This window comes from Chenopodium quinoa, unplaced genomic scaffold, assembly GCF_001683475.1.
Source record: "Chenopodium quinoa cultivar QQ74 unplaced genomic scaffold, ASM168347v1, whole genome shotgun sequence".
In the NCBI taxonomy this organism is placed as follows: domain Eukaryota; kingdom Viridiplantae; phylum Streptophyta; class Magnoliopsida; order Caryophyllales; family Amaranthaceae; genus Chenopodium; species Chenopodium quinoa.
Window position 1 is genome coordinate 1526576 of NW_018742393.1, and position 18254 is coordinate 1544829.

At 36.9% G+C, this 18254-nt stretch overlaps 3 protein-coding genes across 3 annotated transcripts; 1 reads left to right on the forward strand and 2 right to left on the reverse strand.

The window, feature by feature from the left end:
- Window positions 1–1362: 1362 nt before the first annotated feature.
- Window positions 1363–9170, reverse strand: LOC110703251 (amino acid transporter AVT6A-like). Its single transcript, XM_021881031.1, has 5 exons — window positions 8098–9170; window positions 2961–3116; window positions 2589–2792; window positions 1875–2340; window positions 1363–1489 (listed from the first exon to the last, which is right to left on the reverse strand). Exons 1-5 carry the CDS (start codon window positions 8486–8488, stop codon window positions 1363–1365), a joined length of 1344 nt encoding a protein of 447 aa, XP_021736723.1. The 5' UTR covers window positions 8489–9170.
- Window positions 9171–9175: 5 nt separating this feature from the next.
- LOC110703243 (amino acid transporter AVT6B-like) lies at window positions 9176–11852 on the reverse strand. The gene is made up of 5 exons (XM_021881018.1): window positions 11251–11852; window positions 10968–11120; window positions 10627–10830; window positions 9837–10308; window positions 9176–9422 (listed from the first exon to the last, which is right to left on the reverse strand). Exons 1-5 carry the CDS (start codon window positions 11675–11677, stop codon window positions 9308–9310), a joined length of 1371 nt encoding a protein of 456 aa, XP_021736710.1. The 5' UTR covers window positions 11678–11852; the 3' UTR covers window positions 9176–9307.
- A 2789-nt stretch (window positions 11853–14641) lies between these two features.
- LOC110703259 (GMP synthase [glutamine-hydrolyzing]-like) lies at window positions 14642–17922 on the forward strand. The gene is made up of 6 exons (XM_021881042.1): window positions 14642–15395; window positions 15905–16155; window positions 16276–16651; window positions 16744–16875; window positions 16950–17125; window positions 17647–17922. The coding sequence occupies exons 1-6, from the start codon at window positions 14847–14849 to the stop codon at window positions 17768–17770; spliced, it is 1608 nt and encodes a 535-aa protein (XP_021736734.1). The 5' UTR covers window positions 14642–14846; the 3' UTR covers window positions 17771–17922.
- The last annotated feature ends 332 nt before the right edge of the window (window positions 17923–18254 follow it).

The following is an 18254-nucleotide window of genomic DNA, read 5'->3' on the forward strand; positions in this document are numbered from 1 at the left end:
ATGAGAGTATAATGGTTTTTATATACTATCCAAAAATAGAAACAGGAACAACATTTTGGATCTCCAAAATAGAAAAACAAGAACTATATTGTGGGACAGAGGGAGTATAATCAATTAGTGTCATACATGGTCATGTGTGCCAGTGTGGGATAGATGGATAGTGGTTGTCGTGGTTGGATGATGGATTGATGGGAAGCCACATGCAAATAGTTTTTATCAGTGCACATTGTCCTACCGGTGCACTCCCGGGTTCACGATGTGAATATGTACGTGTATTACAGCATTAGTGCATATGGATCTAAGATGTAATTAGTAGCAGATCCAGGATTTGGGGACAGGGGTAGCGCAATGTATACTAAGTTCAAAATGAGTCAAGACAAATTAAATAATACAAAATCAAATTTAAAAATTACATACTAATGTATGTTATTACATTACAACACAAGTACTTAAAAAAAAAATTACAAATGTTCACGACGAGTTTGCATATTTTGGAATTGATTTACAATTGCATCAAGACTTATATTCGAGAACAAATCTTTCTCCAAATAAGTAACTAAAGTGTCATTTAACAAACCATCTCCCATGCTATTACGTAGCTTGCTTTTATTTTGAGTCATTCCGGAAAATGCCCTGTCAACAGTTGCAGTAACCACTAGAAGAAGCAATACTAATTTCAATAGCAAGTACACCTTTTGATGATTTCGATGCTTTTTCGTCTCAATTAGTTTTATAGAAAGCTCATTGAGATTCTTTAGATTCCAAAACCTCTCATCATTACTATGTATCCGTCTATGAGATCTATATGGTGGTGCATATGATCTTACATGTAAACCATTGACTATATCGGTGTATATATGGTTGTCATACTTGTCACACACGTGAATACACAATGTGCTAGCTTGTGTGAGAATACAAAATTAGGTAACTATTCTAAATAAAGTTTTATAATTTATCCTCATCAACTACGGAGTATATGGAACAATTGAGTGATAGGATTACAAGAGATTAATTTAGAAACTAAACTAAACTGTTTGGCATACGCAGGTGACATCTTATACATTTATCTTTGTTTAACTTCAAAAGTTTAAATACGAAGTAGTAGTTTCAGAGATATGCACTTTCTGAAGTAGCTATGTGCAAGATGGTTCAATACTTCAATGGTATATTCAATATTGTGAGTTACTACCAACTTTTTTTTTACATCAGGTCAGTTATAAAAGACATAATCCTATTGTAAAAATTACACAAAATTTTGTGAATTCTGGGCAAATGTAATCCAGTGTCCCTTTTTTCTAGGTACACAACCAGTTGAGACCTATACAACAAAACACTATGATGTTGGTTCAGGACTTGGCATGATCATGAAGGCTTTGGAATCAAAGATCTCACATTGCTGTAAATGGCAATCACATCTGCTAACACAGCAACAAAGATCAAGAAGACTGCTAAGATTGTGTCCTTCGTCGTTGCTATTCCATGACGGTCCCTGAAACAACAAAAGAGAAGCAAATTCCATAAGGGTCATCCGAGGTTCAACGATTCTTTCATTATGAAATAATTATTAGAGATTGTTATGGTAATGCCACATGGACACGGGTCGTTAGACTAATCAGGATGAGCCATTGTGCCTTGTTACATGTAGTCCTGGGTTGGTAAAGCAATAAAGCCTAGGCTCTTCAATCTATGCTACACAAATTCTATAGCATGACCTTCTGTGTGCAGACATGAAAAACTTTTAAGTGGAAAAGGTAAGGATACTCAGCTTGAGCAGATTTATACTATATCACAAAACTTGAACATCAAAATCAGAGTTACATGATTAACAATTTATAATTGAAAACAACATCACGAACATGAAGAAGATTACGTACTTGAGGACGATGGAAGCAGGAAATATAAATAGGAGCAAAGATCCAGATGAGGCTCCAGTAAATTCAAAGGCCTGCCAGATACTAGGGATGAATATAGCTACATACAAGATCACAGACATCAATGTCAACGTGACAAACGTAAATCTCCAATTATCTGTCGCCAGGGGCCTTGCATGACGAAACATTAGGCCATCAAAATTTAGTCTAAGGGAATAGAATATAACAGGGAAGACAAGTATGATATGACCCGCATAGCTAACACGGACGATGTTGTTCAGCAACGAACTGTAGGGAACGCCAAGGTCAGTGTCAAAGTTGGAGAGAATATCGGAAGCGGTGGAGTTTGCAAAGAGCAAGAACCCAAATAAGCCTGTTAGAAGGTACACTATTCCAGAGAGTGAAAGGGAAGTCCTAACTACTGCTTGCATCTGGCATGGATCTTTCAGTTCATTTTGAATCGGATGAACTGCAAAGACAGATATCTGAATATCAGAGGATCATTTTGCCAATTCAAATTCAATAAGTACGCAGTTTTCAAGACATGAAAAGTTGATATAATAGACCAATAATTAATTTGAGAATACTGTCCTCTTCAGTTAAAAAAGCAAGTACTTAGATGTTATATATAATAATTGGGAATGACCAAGCGCCATTTCATATCAAATTAATAATTCTGAGTGAAGTTGTTATGTTGATGAGATCAGATTTTCTTACCATTGAAGTGGCAAAGGTATGCACAAACAAGAACAGGTACAGCAGTGAAGAGATTCCAAAACGATTCAAAGCTGTTGATTAGCGGAAACCATGCAGGCTCTTGTATAGTTCCCTTTCCTAGCTTGAAAGCTGTGATTGCAATGACGACGACTATAAAGAGCACTGCAAGTGCAACTGCTACAGCTGAAGTGTATCTTAATGAATCTGCAACCATCATAACAAAGAATAATGCAATCAGCCAATTCAATCTTCAATTTACTTCATCAATTTTTATGGTCATAATTCAATAATATAGTTACTAGAAAGGTTCTCTATTGCTAAATTCAACTTAAATCCCTATTGTTGATTCTGTAAGAGCAAGACGTTACTCACCTATGCGCTTACACCATATCAAAGGCATGAATGCAAATAGAGTTAGGACGAACAGCACAAATGCACGCCCTGTCCACCATTGTTGTCCTAACCCATCTTCTAGTACACCCGGGTGATGAACCCCACTTGAAGCAGTTGATCCAGAGAGCACATCCTCTTAATTAAGACATTAACTAAACAGGTGATTAGACTCAGACATGCTATGATTCTATAATTACATTCTTGCCCTTGTTTTAATTTTTACCGAAAACGAAATTTTTCACTCACCAAAAATGTGGAGCAGGACTGGATCGCCGAGTGACACCGAAGAGCCCTCAACGTCGGCTAGATGCACCGGAGAGACGCCGTCGACGCCGGAAAACGAGGTACGAAGCCATCTAAAACCACGAATTGGCGGCTGGCGTCCTACCGGGACGCCGCCACCGTAGCGGTGGCGCCTAGCCAGGACGCCGCCACCGTGGCCTTGGCGTCTGGCCAAGACGCCGCCACCATGGAAGCGGCGTCCTGGCCAGGCGCCATCGCCACGGTGGCGGCGTCCTGGCTAGGCGCCACTGCATTTTTTTTTTTTTTTTTAATTTAATTTAATTTAAAATTTGTTTATTTTTTTTTTTTGTGTTACAATTTTTTTCGTTTTTTTTTGGTTTTTTTTGTTTTGTTTTTAATTTTTTTAAAATGTAATGTAAAATTTTGTGTTTGATTTTTGTGTTTTTGATCGCTATGTTTTTTATGTTTATGTTTTTTTTTTTGTTTTTATTTTTTTGGTTTTTTTTTTTATTTAATCTAAAGTTTTGTTTATGTTTTTTATTTTTGTGTTTTGTTTTTGTTTTTTTTTTTGAATACTTTTTGTTTATGTTTTTTATTTCTTTGTTTGTTGTTTATATTTTATTATTGTTTTTGCTTTTGTGCTAATGTTGTGTCAAATGTATTAATTTAATCTAATCTTATGTGATTATATTTATATGTTATTGTTGCAGGATTATGGTGGAGACGGAAATGATTATAGTGGGATTTTTGTACACGATGGTCTGTTCGAAGATGCTCAACAAGCGGTTGATTGGGCGAAACATGTTGCAATTAGATCAGGTTTTTGTTTAGTAGTAGCAACTCATAAATCTCAACGGGATGGTAGAATGGATCGCATTTTGAGATGCGACCGTTATCGCAAAAGGGAGGAACGAGATTTCAGTCAAGCGATTCGGTTTGATACAAAGCGGAAAGGTTGTGGGTGTCAGTTCAGAGTAAAGGTTCGACAACAGCAAAGGGGTGACGGTTGGGAAGTGAAGAGTTACGGTAAATGGGGGTATCACAACCATGAGATGATCGCATATGAAGTGGGTCATCGACAGTTAAGTGGCCTAAGTCCTGCTGCGAAACTAGTTGTAAAAGAAATGAGTGATGCTCAAGTGAAGCCTGCTAAAATATTAGCATCTCTGTTGGAGAAATTTCCTGAAGACCAGCCAAACCGAAGACACATCTACAACGTCAGACAGAAATTGAGGTTTGAACGGTCAGAGGGAAGGAACCCTATACAGCAGCTTCTACACCAGGCACAAGCACGTGGTTACCTGTACTGGTTTGAATCTGATGAAGACACATCGGAGGTGACTCATTTGTTCCTTGTGCATCCTGATTGTGCTGATATGATTTCGTCTTGGCCATCTGTGATTCTGATCGATTCAACGTACAAGACAAACAAGTATAAGTTTCCACTGGTTGAGATGGTTGGGATGACTCCAACGAACCAGAACTTTTTGATTGGTTATGCAGTTATGAAGGATGAGACGGTTGCGAGTTACCGTTGGGTGTTGGAGAAGTAGAGAAATTACATCGGCCCAAATGTTCAGTCATCGGCCATCGTCAGCGATTGTGAGGGAGGTCTCTTTGCCCCTATAGCGGAGCTGTTTCCGGAGTCGAGCCATTTACTGTGCACATGGCACATCAACAACTGCGTGAAAGTCAAAGCCTACAACCTTTTCAACAAGAACTTAGATTCAGCAGAGAGATTGGTAAATGGTAAGTGGCGGAAGATCCTGCAAGCTACCACGGAGGCAGAGTACGACCGAGCCTTGGATAACTTCAAGGATGCATACCAATGGTGCCCGGCAATCGTAGACTATGTGATGCAGCAGTGGGTGCCTCAGAGGGAAAAGTTTGTCAAATATTGGACAAACCAAGTTCTTCATTTTGGAAACACTACTACATGTAGAGTTGAGAGCGCTCATAGAGCTCTGAAGGACTGGATTGATTCTTCCACCTCTGCTCTGGATACACTGTTCGAGAGAATAAACAAGGCTATTGATACTCAGAGGAACGACATCAAGAACTCTCTCGAGGACTCCAGACGGCGACATGGCACGATGTATAGCCATTTCATATTTAAGATTCTCCATGGTCGTGTGTCACACTACTGCTTGGGGTTGATTCTGAGCGAGCACACCAGGATGAGGGAGTTGCATGGTGGAGCTTACTATCCATGTACCACGGTTCTGCCTTGGTGTTCGCGTGAGACCGTCACCAGACCGGTAAGAGAGGTTGCTATTGGATTTCTGGGGCCGTCATACAGACATTTCATCCGACTGGACCTGTCACCCGATTTTCCGGTCCCACCGATTATACCAACGTGGTACACCATTCGTACAGCAAGCGTAGAGGGCTGGGATGCGCTATATCATAACCGGGTGCAGCAGTGGAACAATCTAGTTGCCTTTTCTATGTGACCTTCTATTGTTATTGCTATGTTTTTCCCATTTATTTAATTTTCGGATTCTAATTTTCGTATTTAGTTTTCCCATTTATATGTGAACTTGTATTTAATTTTCGTATGCCCACTAATTACAACTTAAAATAATAATTATAAAAACTAAAAATATAATGTCAAATTCTAAGAACTTAAAATAATAATTATAAGAATAGATAATGTTAACTTTTACAAACAACTAGGAAAATGTTATATAAATGCACTGCCGACATATCAATAATCTCTCTGTGACGCCCACTGCCACTGCTCAAGGGCCCGTTCCAGTTCATCAATAACAGCTCTGCCTGTTGCAGTCGTCATGTTGTCCCTCTCCTCAAAAAGTCTGTGTCCCAACTGCGTCATCTTTCTCATCCACTACACATAACAAAACACATAAAATTCAATAACGACGTATTATATGAAAAAAAAAACACAACTACAAATGTTTTATGAGACGTACCGCATCCACAGCAGTGGGCGGTGGCACATCATCATCATCGGCGTCGTCGCCGTGGTGGACGTCTCTGATCAACCTCGGGTGCGAGTGCCGGTTGTACCACTCCATGTAGTGCTGGTCACACATGGCAGCCACCCCAGTTGGCGGCCGCTGCAGCTGCTCAATCCATATGCGGGCAACCATCGGAAACTGCTCCCACGTGCCAATCATGCTTGCCGGCCATTGGACGACGTACTCCTTCGACGACGCAGATCGGACGGCCTTACTGGGCCATGCTGGTGGAGGAGGAACAACTTGGACATATCCAAGCTGGCGAAGACAGCGCTGCGGCATGTACGCCTCTACGATCTCACGATACTGAATCAGTCCCGTGTAGAGGGTCCTGGGTACCCTATTACTAGGGTTCTGGCCGAAAGGCATCCAGTTCACCTTCACATTTTTTAAAATTAGTAAGATTCATACAATAAACACATCAAACTATGGTCCGTCTCTACCCTTACGCACGTCTACCCTACGCGTCTCATACACATCATCAAGCCTCTGACTGAATGGACCGTAATCATCATATGGTCCACTCTGATCGTCCACATCCTCATCTGCATCCTCCTCCTCCTCCTCCTCCTCCTCCTCCTCCTCATCACCATCATCATCTACATCATCCTCAGAATAGTGCACCCGTTCTCTACGAGCCGAGGCCGAAATACCACGGGATCTAACGTGTCTGGGCCCCGAGCTCTCCATTGAGTTGATCGTACTTCTCATAATGTCCATACTCTTCCCAGCCCCAGAACGAAAATACGATGCCTAACACAATTTAGATAACGATAAATAATAGCAATTGTTATTATTATTATTTATATTAATAATCTATTTTCAAAAGTATCAACAACAAAAAGAAAAGTACACAATATCGAAAAAACAAAATTAAATAAAAAAACATAAAAAAAACATGCAATATAAACATACAAATGACGCAATATAAACATGCAAAAAGTAATTAAAAATAAATAACAAAACACGCAATATAAACATACAAAAAAATAACAAAACATGTAATATGCAATATAAACATGTAATATAAACATAAAAAAAGTAATTAAAATAAATAAATAAAACAATATACATATGATGGAAAATAAATTAAAAACATTACAAAATATTAACAACCTAAAAATAAAAAAATTAATAACCTAATAAATAAATAAATAAAAAATTGGAAAAAACAAAGCAAAAAAAAAAAATTACCCAAAAAAAACAAATTGGAAAAAAACAAAGTAAAAAAAAAAAATTAAAAAATAAAACGGAAAAACAAAAACAAAAAAAAGCAAAAAAAAAAATTTGAAAAAATAATTCAAAAATAAAAATAAAAGAAAATGGAAAAAAAAAAAAATTAGGGTTCCGGCGCCTGTCCCAGACGCCAGAGCCACGGTGGTGGCGCCTGGGCAGGACGCCGGTGCCACGGTGTTGGCGTCTGACGTGGACGCCGCCACCGTGGCACCGGCGCCCTGCCCAGGCGCCACCACCGTGGCTCTGGCGTCTGGGACAGGCGCCGGAACCGTGGTGGAGGCGTCTGGGCCAAACGCCGCCGCCCAGTCGCCGCCGTCCAGCCACCAGTCGCCGCCGGGCCGCCACCTTTTCCGGGTTTTTTTTTTTTTTTTTTTTAAAAAAATTAACAAAAAAAAAAAAACATACCTTTCCTCCTCCAAACCCCCTTGCTCCGGCCACCGGTGCCGCCACTTCCTTGCCTTGCCGCCTCGACATTTTTAAAAAATATTTTAGAGAGAGAAAGTGAGACTACAAAGTTAAGAGAAGATGAGAGTGTGTTTTTTACTAGAGTAGAGAGAATATAATTTTAGTTCGAGGGCAAAAGAATCATTTCACTTTTAATTTGTGGGCTTTATGTGGAGATTTGCGGGCGATGTTTAGCAGTTCACTAATCTTACCGATTATGATCAAATATATGATGCAAGTGCCGATATTGTTGATAACAACACAAAGCTGCACTAAGAACTTGCCAATTTTACCAAATGCATCTTCCATGACAGAAGAATAAGAAAATGAACAAGATGCATCGCTGAACCGAATTAAGAACTCAATTGAGGCCTCAGTCAAAAATCCAACAATTATAATCAAAATAAAACCAGGAATAACACCTAATACTTTGATAGCAGCAGGTAAGCTCATGATTCCAGCACCCACAATGGTGCATGACAAATTAAATACAGAACTACCAAAAGAGGCTCTCTTGTGAGCCAATAAAGGAATTTTTTCATCTTTTAAGACAATCGAGCTACACTTTTCAAAACTACTTTCAATGCCCTGAACAAAAGTCATCCTGTTGTTAATGAAGATACAAAATTTAGAACTAAATTACAGAATCGATGAAAGTCTAGAATTACAAAAACCAAGAATATGAATGAAAAAATTAGTTCTAACTTCTGAAATATGCTAACAGTCAGGATCAGAAGGAAATGTTTATTAATTCCAAACATGAATGTCGAGATCAGCAAAGAGAGAAGCTAAAATATGCTCGTAATGAATTTACTTTCTTGTAAATCATGAATATATATGGAATTGGTAGGAACCAAAAAAAAAAAAAAAAAAAAAAAAAGAAGAAGATGAAGACAGAATACAGTAGCAGGGAAAAATAATTGTCAACATCTTTTATTGCTTCTCCTACCGGCACTACAGCATAGTTAGCACGTTGAGAATTAAAGGAAGAACAGGCCTTGTGTCAACACCTTTGATTACTTCTCATGCCAGCACTACAGTTTAAGTACCCAAGGTAAACCTCCTAAGACCTTGCTTAGATACATACAAAAAATGACACAAGGGAGAAAAGAAGAGAGATAATACAATCGTTTACAGTTAGAAAAATAATTACCAGTAATGAACATATTGACAGTATTCTGAACACTTTTTTGCTACATACACACAGTACAGTTATTGGAGTTTTAACCCACTGGAGCAAATGCTACAGATATGGCGAAACAACAAACTCCACCGCCCCCCCCCCCCCCCCACAAAAAAAAAAAAAAAAAAAAAAAAAAAACTGCGGGCTTTCCCATTTCCTATTAAAAATTGAAACAAGGCAAAGCACCATTTTGAGGAGTAGCACAAATAAAATAGAAGAACTAAAAGGAAACAAACATTTCAAAGCGAGGAAACCGCATTGCTGTATATAGCCACCAGATCCGAAAATACAGCAAGAATGATCAAACCCCAGGAAATAATCTTGTCTCTCCTTGTTGAGATTCCGAGATGGTCCCTGGATATAGACAACAAACAGATAAAGATCAATGGCAATAATCAAAAGTATGATTTGTTCATAATTCATACTAAATTATTGCCTACAAGACTAGTTAAACCATCATATGTCCAAGGAAACAAATTGTTCCACAATGATAATTCATTTTCTGTAGAATAAAACTCTTGGGAAAAACAGAATAGAATAACAAACAACTTTTCAAATAAATCAACCAAATTTGCTGCATATGAGGAGAAAACTTTTGAAAATGTTCTACAATTGTCATCAGTGACAAAAGCTTCACAAGTAATCTTCGAAAAAATTCAGACTTAGCAATTTAGCATCATTATTCCAATTGAGGTGATTATACTTACGTTTAATTAGATCAAGCAACACATATATACTAACATAATAAAACATACTAAGATTACTAACCTCAGAACAATAGAAGCAGGAAATATGAACAAGATCAAGGCTCCAGCTGTTGCCCCAGTAAACTGAAAAGCTACCCAAATACTGGGAATAAAAATAGCTCCCAGCAGGATAACAAGTATTAAAATCAGTGTGATAATGGCAAATGCAGATTTCCGAGTATCTGAAGTCAGTGGAATGGCTGAGTTGTATACAAGGCCGTAAAAGTTAAGCCGGAGGGCATAGAAGACAACTGGAAATACCAAAACAATGTGGGCTGCATAGCTGAGACGGACCATAGCATTTAAGACTGAGCTATATGGAATACCAAGGTTGGAGTCAAAGTTGGAGAGCACGTCAGAAGCAGTCGAATCTCCAAAGAGAAGAAATCCAAATAGCCCTGTCATTATGTAGATTGTACTGCAGACAGATAGAGAAGACTTCACCACCCCAGGCATCTGAGATGGATCTTGTAGCTCATTCTGTATTGTATGCACTACAAAAGGAGCCACACAGAGAATTTCAGTATAAAAATGGGTATTACATGAATTTAGCCTCGTTTTCAAGGGTAAATGGACATGCATGAAATTACATCAAACAAATAAAAGTGATTCTCAGATCATTAGAACTAAGCTCAGAATTTATTTCATCGACAGGCCATGGTCAAACAAGTTAGCATCTTATAATATCCACACTTATTGAGGGGACTAGAATCTAATAGGAAATTTCCATTGAAGTCCAGAGGATGCATCAGTATAACAAATGACTTTTTGAAAGTGCAAAACTGACTCCGAAAAAAGCTTTAAGATTTTACCATTATAGTGGCAAAGGTATGCACAAACAAGCACAGGAACTGCAGTGAATAGATTCCAAAAGGATGCAAAATCATTTATGTGAGGAAAGAGTGCTGGTTGCTTTATTGTTCCCATTGCCAGCTTGTAGCATGTGATTTCGATAACAATAAGAATGAAGAGCACCACCAACCCAACTGCAATTGCTGAAGTGTATTGCAGAGCCTCTACAGCCATAGAAAAAGCATGTATATGCATCAATGATTAAAAAAATATTTCAGAGTATATACCAGACGATGATATTGAGTAGATAAGAGAGTATTGCAACAAAAATTTACAGCAAAATTCCAAAAAAATCACTAACCCATACGCTTAATCCATGCTGTAGGAACCAATACAAAAGCAGTCAGAAAAATCAGCACAAAGGCACGGCCTGTCCACCATTGTTCTCCGAACCACTCTTCTAAAATACCAGAATGGTGAATACCACTTGTAGTTGACCCAGAAATCACATCCGCTTACATAATCAAACATGAAAAAAATATCAGACAACTTATAGACAGGCATCTTGCACCTATATACAGCAATTATGAAGTTATAATATGGACCAAAGAAATTGCACAAGGCCAAGGACAATGGACTTATACCAATTATTATCAAATAGATTATGGTAATGCCAGTATTGTTGATGATAACACTAATTTGAAAAAAAATCTCTCCAAGCCTTCCAAAGGCATCATACATGAGCTGCCCATAGGTATATGATCCTTCTTTTTCACTATAGCGAAGCAATATCTCAACGGAGTACTTTGTCAAAAATCCTGAAACTAAAATCAAAAGAACCCCTGGGATAATACCAAGTACTTTCATGGCAGCTGGTAAGCTCATAATACCAGCACCAACAATAGTGCATGACAAATTAAAGACTCCACTTAAATATGAAGCTGTATTAGCATCATCCTTTGTTATAATCAAAGGATGATCTTGCAACAATGGCACTTTTTCACTCTTTTGTTCTATGTCTGTGCCCTTTGGAGGATTAGCCTGTTGACTCTCAATATCAATACTCGTCATCTTTTATGAACTGATAATCAAAGGATAACAAGAATAAATGCAGGAGCAATCAAGAATGCAGTTATAGGTATATGACAACAACTCAAGATAAACAACAAATTGATAGGTAGTTAACAATATATTTACAACAAGATAAACCAAAAAACATATACTTTGAGACTCAAATGTCTCAACAGTTCAGAAAAATGAGGGTTATGAACTAAGGCTTTGATGATATAGCTTTTTATAAGATATACTAGCTAGCACTCAAAATCCCCTCTTTCCTGTAGTTGACAATCTGACATAGAGTTGCACGCCTCGCCGCGTACATCATGTTAGTCATCAACTGAAAGTGATATATATTGGATTTGATCTTGAATGGTTAGGCCATTTCAAATTTGACGTGTCAAGGGACTAAAAAGCCGCATTATGGCTTTAAAAACGGGGAAAAAAACAAGGCAGCAGAACACTTCAAGTATGGCAAACTTGGTGATTCTACATTTGAAAATGGCATTAAAGTGATATAATATTGGGCAAAAGTGGGATAGAGCACATCAAGGACTTTATTAATCTTAATATTAAAAACTAGTCTTGCCCTCAAAGGGACATTAGAAGGTAGCAACCATAGTTAATAAAATCCATTTACATTTCCCACACGCAAACATTGAGCAGGATAGCTGGTTAACTCCTAAATCGAGATACAAATTCTAGAATAAGTCATTCCGAAAGTTCAAGAGAATGTGTTTACATACATCATCAATTCATCATAAACGCGTATCAGGAAAATCTTTGCCTTGTTCCATCAGTTGGTTTTATAAGCAAGGCTGTGTTCAAGCCTCCAGAACACACACCCCACATTCTACCCCTTCGAAATTATCTGCTACAAGAACTACCATATAACTAAATAAGATCCATTTTAATTCGTCCCAAAGATACCAACTTTAATAACACATATTGATCCTAATTTATACCCTCATACATTGTAATTAGCAAATTATAGCAGTAAGACCAAAAGGTGTCTATATATATGCTAACACAGTTGGTTCTTCTAAAGTTTAATCTCCAAAGTTTTTACTGCCACACACATGGCTATATGATTTCTTTTGTTCAAAATGAGTCATTCTTCCCGGAATCAGCAAACGACCATCGTTGTATCTAGGTCTAGGTACACCCGGGTATATAATTGACAGATTGGGTCACCCCAACAGCGAGCTATAGCAGATGCATACTACGCTACAGAAAATCTACTACCATCATACAACAATCTACAAAATGTAGAAGCAATTCAAAGAATGGTGAATTCTACTTCAATTTGATTCCCAATCGCATTCACCAAACAACATATATAACCATATAAGCAATAAATTAAATAACACACAAATTCTATATAATTACATTAGCAAGCCAAATATACTTTATATGAAGCAAATCACGTATAAAAAAATGCAAAAGGAAAGACTATAGTAGAATTATACCATCAAATTAATAATCCGCAGCAAATTCTGCATAAATTTCCCAAAAGCATCATCCATGAGCTGCCCATTAATGTATACACTCCAGGTATTCCGGAAAATTAAGCAAAATGTATATCCAATTCAATCATGCATGTGCCCAAAAACCCAATGCTTCAAAGTTCAAACATGTTGTCACATTTGTTTATGGGGTTGGTAATACTCAAACCATCTCTATTGCCTAATTATTCTATCAACGTAGTAATAGAAAATAGTAGTAGCAACGAATATAAGGAAATTAGAATAATTAATTGAGGTTGATGCACCTATGATTATGATTAATAGAGTATCTCAGGGAAAAAAATATTAAATTAAGCCAAGCTTAGCCTCATGAGTCATGAGGTAAACATTGTACATTTGTACATTATTTCACTTGTGATTCAATTGATCAATCCTCACTAAAGAAAATTCAAAGTGAATTTTTACCCTTTTCATTTACTCACTAAATCGAGTCAAATTGATTTGTACGGAATTTAACCTAACAAGGTAGTTTTTTTTTTCCTTCTTTTTTTTCCTTCTTTTTTTTTTTTCCTTGTAAAAACTGGCAACCTACCAAGGTAGTTATTTTTCTGAAAACTAAAAAAATAATAATAATAATAATAATAATAATAATAATAATAATTTTAATGTAAACTTATTGAGTATGTTTTACAAAAGATTAAAGTGTGCAACAGGCTGACTAAATAGAACCAAAACTAGATTAGACTCGTGCAATCCATGGATTGAAAAAAATTATTAGAATGAAAAAAATTGTTTTTATTTATTATTTTCCCGTACATACTTATAAATTAGATCATAAAAACGTATCTTTCATCATAAATTACTATGTAACAAAATATAAAAATGAAAGCCAATCTGATCTAATCAAACCATATGCATACGAATTTATATATCTAAGAGTTCGAAATACAAATTAAAAATACATGTAACTTAAATAAATTGAAGCGATGTAATAAAAAAAATTGAAGCACCTTGGAAATACTGTGAAATAATGGTAACATTTAACGACAACATTAGTTCATTTTTGTATAACAAACATCCATATTATTATTACATGACTTCATAGCTAGGTTGCTTGCACAATCCTTAATTTACAGACACACATAACAGTTAAACTTTAAAAAAAAAAATTTAAAAAAATGTCGTAGTTACCTAAAATGTTTTAGCTCAATATCAATTCTATTTATTCCAACCAAAAAAAATTATTTATTTATTTATTGACACAGTCAAAAATTGAAATAAAAATGATTAAGCATAACCAATTCCTAAAAATAAAAAATAATAAACAAACCAAAAATATATATGACATTGCATTAGGCGGAATTTTATTTTTATGAGAGAGCAATAGTATACAGTTTGAGGAGAGGATGATGTCAATAATTTTCTGTTTTAGTAATAGTTAATAATACATTATTTTTGGGTCAAATACTCAAATTATATATAGAGAAACCCTGTAAAATAAAAATTATATAGAGAGTAATGTTTCTTGCCGTTTTCCAAGGATAATCAATCGACCCCGTGAACCCGGGGTTCCCGCCATCCCTTTCTAAAACCCTAAAATCTCATCCTCCCTTTCATTTCTTCCAAACCCCCGCCTTCTTCCTCTCTTAAACCCCCTCTTTCTCTCTCCTCTCAATCCCTATTTTTCTCTTCAATCTCCAATCAATCAACAATCAATTATGGATGCTCAGAAAGTGAAATCCGACTTAGTTTTAATCTTGGATTTCGGTTCCCAATACACCCACCTCATCACCCGAAGAATCCGGTCACTTTCCGTTTTTTCTCTCTGCATCTCCGGCACCTCCCCTCTCAAATCCATCACCGACTTAAACCCACGTGTAATCATCCTGTCCGGTGGCCCCCACAGTGTTCACGCGCCTGACGCGCCGGTATTCTGTGACGGGTTCGTCGATTATGTCGAAACCAATGGCGTTCATGTTCTGGGTATCTGTTATGGATTACAGTTGATTGTGCAGAAACTTGGGGGTTTGGTTAAGGTTGGTGATAGACAAGAGTATGGAAAGATGAATATTGAGGTGATTTCTGAGAATAGTGCCTTTTTTGGGAGTAGGATTAAGGGGGATAAGCAGGATGTTTGGATGAGTCACGGTGACGAGGTTTCGAAACTTCCTGATGGGTTTAAGGTTGTTGCAGTCAGTCAGCAAGGTGCTGTTGCTGCTATTGAGAATCCCTCTAGAAAGTTTTATGGTCTTCAATATCATCCTGAGGTAAATTTGATTAAAAAAAGTTGAATTTAATGTTTAGTTGATTGTTTGCTGTTAATCTTTTGATTAATTGATTTAATTGGTCTTTGTTATAAAGTTGTTGCTGATTAATTTAATTTGATTTATCATGCAAAGGTGAAATTTTTATATCGAGGTGTTTTGCCCTTTTGCTCTGTAGTGAGATGCTCTGTGTTAAAATTATGATTGGCAACTTTTGTATGTATTTCAGTTAATTGTACTGTAATATGTAAAAAAGGTTCAATTGGGGGGAATATGACTTGAAGAATGATTTTGATAGTTTGTGCTGAATTTCTTATACATGTATGGTTGTGTGATGTGACCTTGTAAAAGCAATTGCTTGGGCCTGATTTCGGGTTTTGTTAGAGAAGAATGTTAGCTGTGAATGGGAGTTCTTAACTTGCTGATCAATGGGTGTTTTTTGCAACTTTTCTGTGGTTTTAGTGTTGTCAAGTGTCTGGTAGTGAGTAACAAGGTTGTTGAACTTACTATAGGTTACACATTCGACTCAAGGGATGAAAACATTGCGGTATTTTCTTTTTGATGTTTGTGGGATAAGTGCCGACTGGAATATGGAGGATGTATTGAATGAAGAAATTAAAGTTATCAAGGAAACTGTAGGTGCTGATGATCATGTCATTTGTGCTTTATCTGGTGGTGTGGATTCTACTGTCGCTGCCACTCTTGTTCATAAGGCGATAGGGGACAGACTTCATTGTATTTTTGTAGACAACGGCTTGTTAAGGTGAGATTTTTCACTAATTTCTGTTACAAGGGTAGTTAGAATTAGGTTATATATCCTGACACCATAGATTCTAGCAGCATTATTTTTAGCCCTTGATCATAGTTTATAATGTTTTTGTAGGTATAAGGAGAGAGAACGAGTGATGGATACCTTTGAGGAACACCTTCATCTCCCTGTCACTTGTGTTGATGCATCGGAGCAGTTTCTTAGCAAATTGAAGGGCGTTGCAGACCCTGAGACCAAAAGAAAGATAATTGGAAAAGAATTCATCTGTATCTTTGATGAATTTTCCCAGGAGCTAGAGAAAAAATTGGGGGATAAACCTGTTTACTTAGTACAAGGAACTTTATATCCAGATGTCATTGAATCCTGCCCGCCTCCAGGAAGTGGAAGAAATCACTCCCATACCATCAAGAGTCATCATAATGTTGGTGGACTTCCAAAGGACATGAAACTGAAGCTCATTGAACCTCTAAAACTTTTATTCAAGGACGAGGTTTGTATTCATACCCCTTGATATGAGAGGTATAGTGATCTCTTCCAATTCACATCATAATTTTTTTTATATTATTTATGTTTTCTTTGAAGGTACGTGCATTGGGGAAGATCTTGAATATCCCCGAGGGCTTTTTGAAGCGTCATCCATTTCCAGGACCTGGACTCGCTGTGCGTGTACTTGGTGATGTCACAGAAGGAAATCATTTGGAAATTCTTAGACAGGTGAGGAGATATTCTCTTTCATGGTTTAAATTTGTGTGTGTGCCTTGGTTGATATGAAATATTTTGCTCTTCAGGTTGACGAGATATTTATTCAATCAATCAAAGATGCTGGACTTTATGATGAAATTTGGCAAGCTTTCACTGTTTTCTTGGGCATTCTATCAGTAGGAGTTCAAGGTGATCAAAGAACGCATTCTCATGTTGTAAGCCTGCGAGCTGTTACAAGTCAAGATGGGATGACAGCAGATTGGTAAGTACTGAACATCTATCTTTCATTTTGCATGTTTCAAATACTGTTAACTTTTTGTTTCTAGAAAAAACCACACATGGACACAGACTGATGTTTGCTACCATTCTTGGAACTTCTTGTCCTCAAAACTCATCAATATGCTTGATTGATTGCCTTTTTGAATGTTGTGGACATGTGAAAAGGAACATTATTTCCTGAAGAACTTTGTTTTGTTGGAATAACCTCCTACATTATGAAATTGCTCCTACATGTACAATAAACAGCAGATTTTAGATGTTGAGTCGTGGTTATGTAAAGTTCACGACATTTACAACATACAATTTGGCCTTAGTCCTCCAATTCAGTGGCAAAAAATGAACCCTTCCTTGCCAAGCTTTAATCAGCTTTAGGTTGGAGTTTGAGCTTCGTCAAATAGTCCTTGATCTTGACCGTTTTGTTTGTGTAGATTCAAGCTACTATTCATGATGCAAGTCATTCGCTTTTATATCTACTGACTAATGGTTGTTGCTAAATATTTCCAGGTATCGTTTTGATTCAGAATTTCTCGATCAGGTGTCCCGTAAAATTACCAATAATGTTCGAGGAGTGAACCGAGTTACTCTAGACATAACATCGAAGCCTCCTTCAACTATAGAGTGGGAATGATATGATAATCTTAGCGAAATATTTGCTCTTCAAGCAAACTCTTTTCATTTATCCTATTGTTAATCAGCCCTTTATGAACAACTAAGGTGACTAAACTGAGAATTTATCTCATATAATTGAAATTTATTTCATTGTATGTGCTTTATGCCTAATTCTCTCATTTCTTGCAGAAATGCTACTAATAGACTAGTAGTACTGTATGGCCCATAAGGCCAAAATCCTACAGCACAAACTCTTATGAGGCCCAAGTAGATATATCTAATCTCAAATTATTGGATAGATGATACGATTTAGTTATAAGTACGTACTTTGAGTTGGTGATCTTGGCACAAATGCTCCAATCTACAATCGCAACAAATGATTTTACATAGTCATGAGTTAAATAGTGAAGTATCTTTGCAAAATTTTGCATTGTAATACAAGGTCTTTGTTTAGGGTTATCAAATCATCAAATCAAATCAAACAATCACTCACTCACATTCTA

Excerpts from the sequence above, each read along its gene's own strand:
- LOC110703251 (XM_021881031.1), bottom strand. The coding sequence starts at position 8,488 with ATGACTTTTGTTCAGGGCATTGAAAGTAGTTTTGAAAAGTGTAGCTCG. Across the intron at positions 2,793-2,960 it reads GATATGGTGTAAGCGCATAG|ATTCATTAAGATACACTTCA; the intron begins GTGAGTAACGTC and ends TGATGGTTGCAG. Across the intron at positions 1,490-1,874 it reads CCTGCTTCCATCGTCCTCAA|GGACCGTCATGGAATAGCAA; the intron begins GTACGTAATCTT and ends TTGTTGTTTCAG.
- LOC110703243 (XM_021881018.1), bottom strand. The coding sequence starts at position 11,677 with ATGACGAGTATTGATATTGAGAGTCAACAGGCTAATCCTCCAAAGGGC. Across the intron at positions 11,121-11,250 it reads AATCTATTTGATAATAATTG|CGGATGTGATTTCTGGGTCA; the intron begins GTATAAGTCCAT and ends TGATTATGTAAG. Across the intron at positions 9,423-9,836 it reads CCTGCTTCTATTGTTCTGAG|GGACCATCTCGGAATCTCAA; the intron begins GTTAGTAATCTT and ends GTCTATATCCAG.
- LOC110703259 (XM_021881042.1), top strand. The coding sequence starts at position 14,847 with ATGGATGCTCAGAAAGTGAAATCCGACTTAGTTTTAATCTTGGATTTC. Across the intron at positions 16,652-16,743 it reads AACTTTTATTCAAGGACGAG|GTACGTGCATTGGGGAAGAT; the intron begins GTTTGTATTCAT and ends TTTTCTTTGAAG. Across the intron at positions 16,876-16,949 it reads ATTTGGAAATTCTTAGACAG|GTTGACGAGATATTTATTCA; the intron begins GTGAGGAGATAT and ends TTTGCTCTTCAG.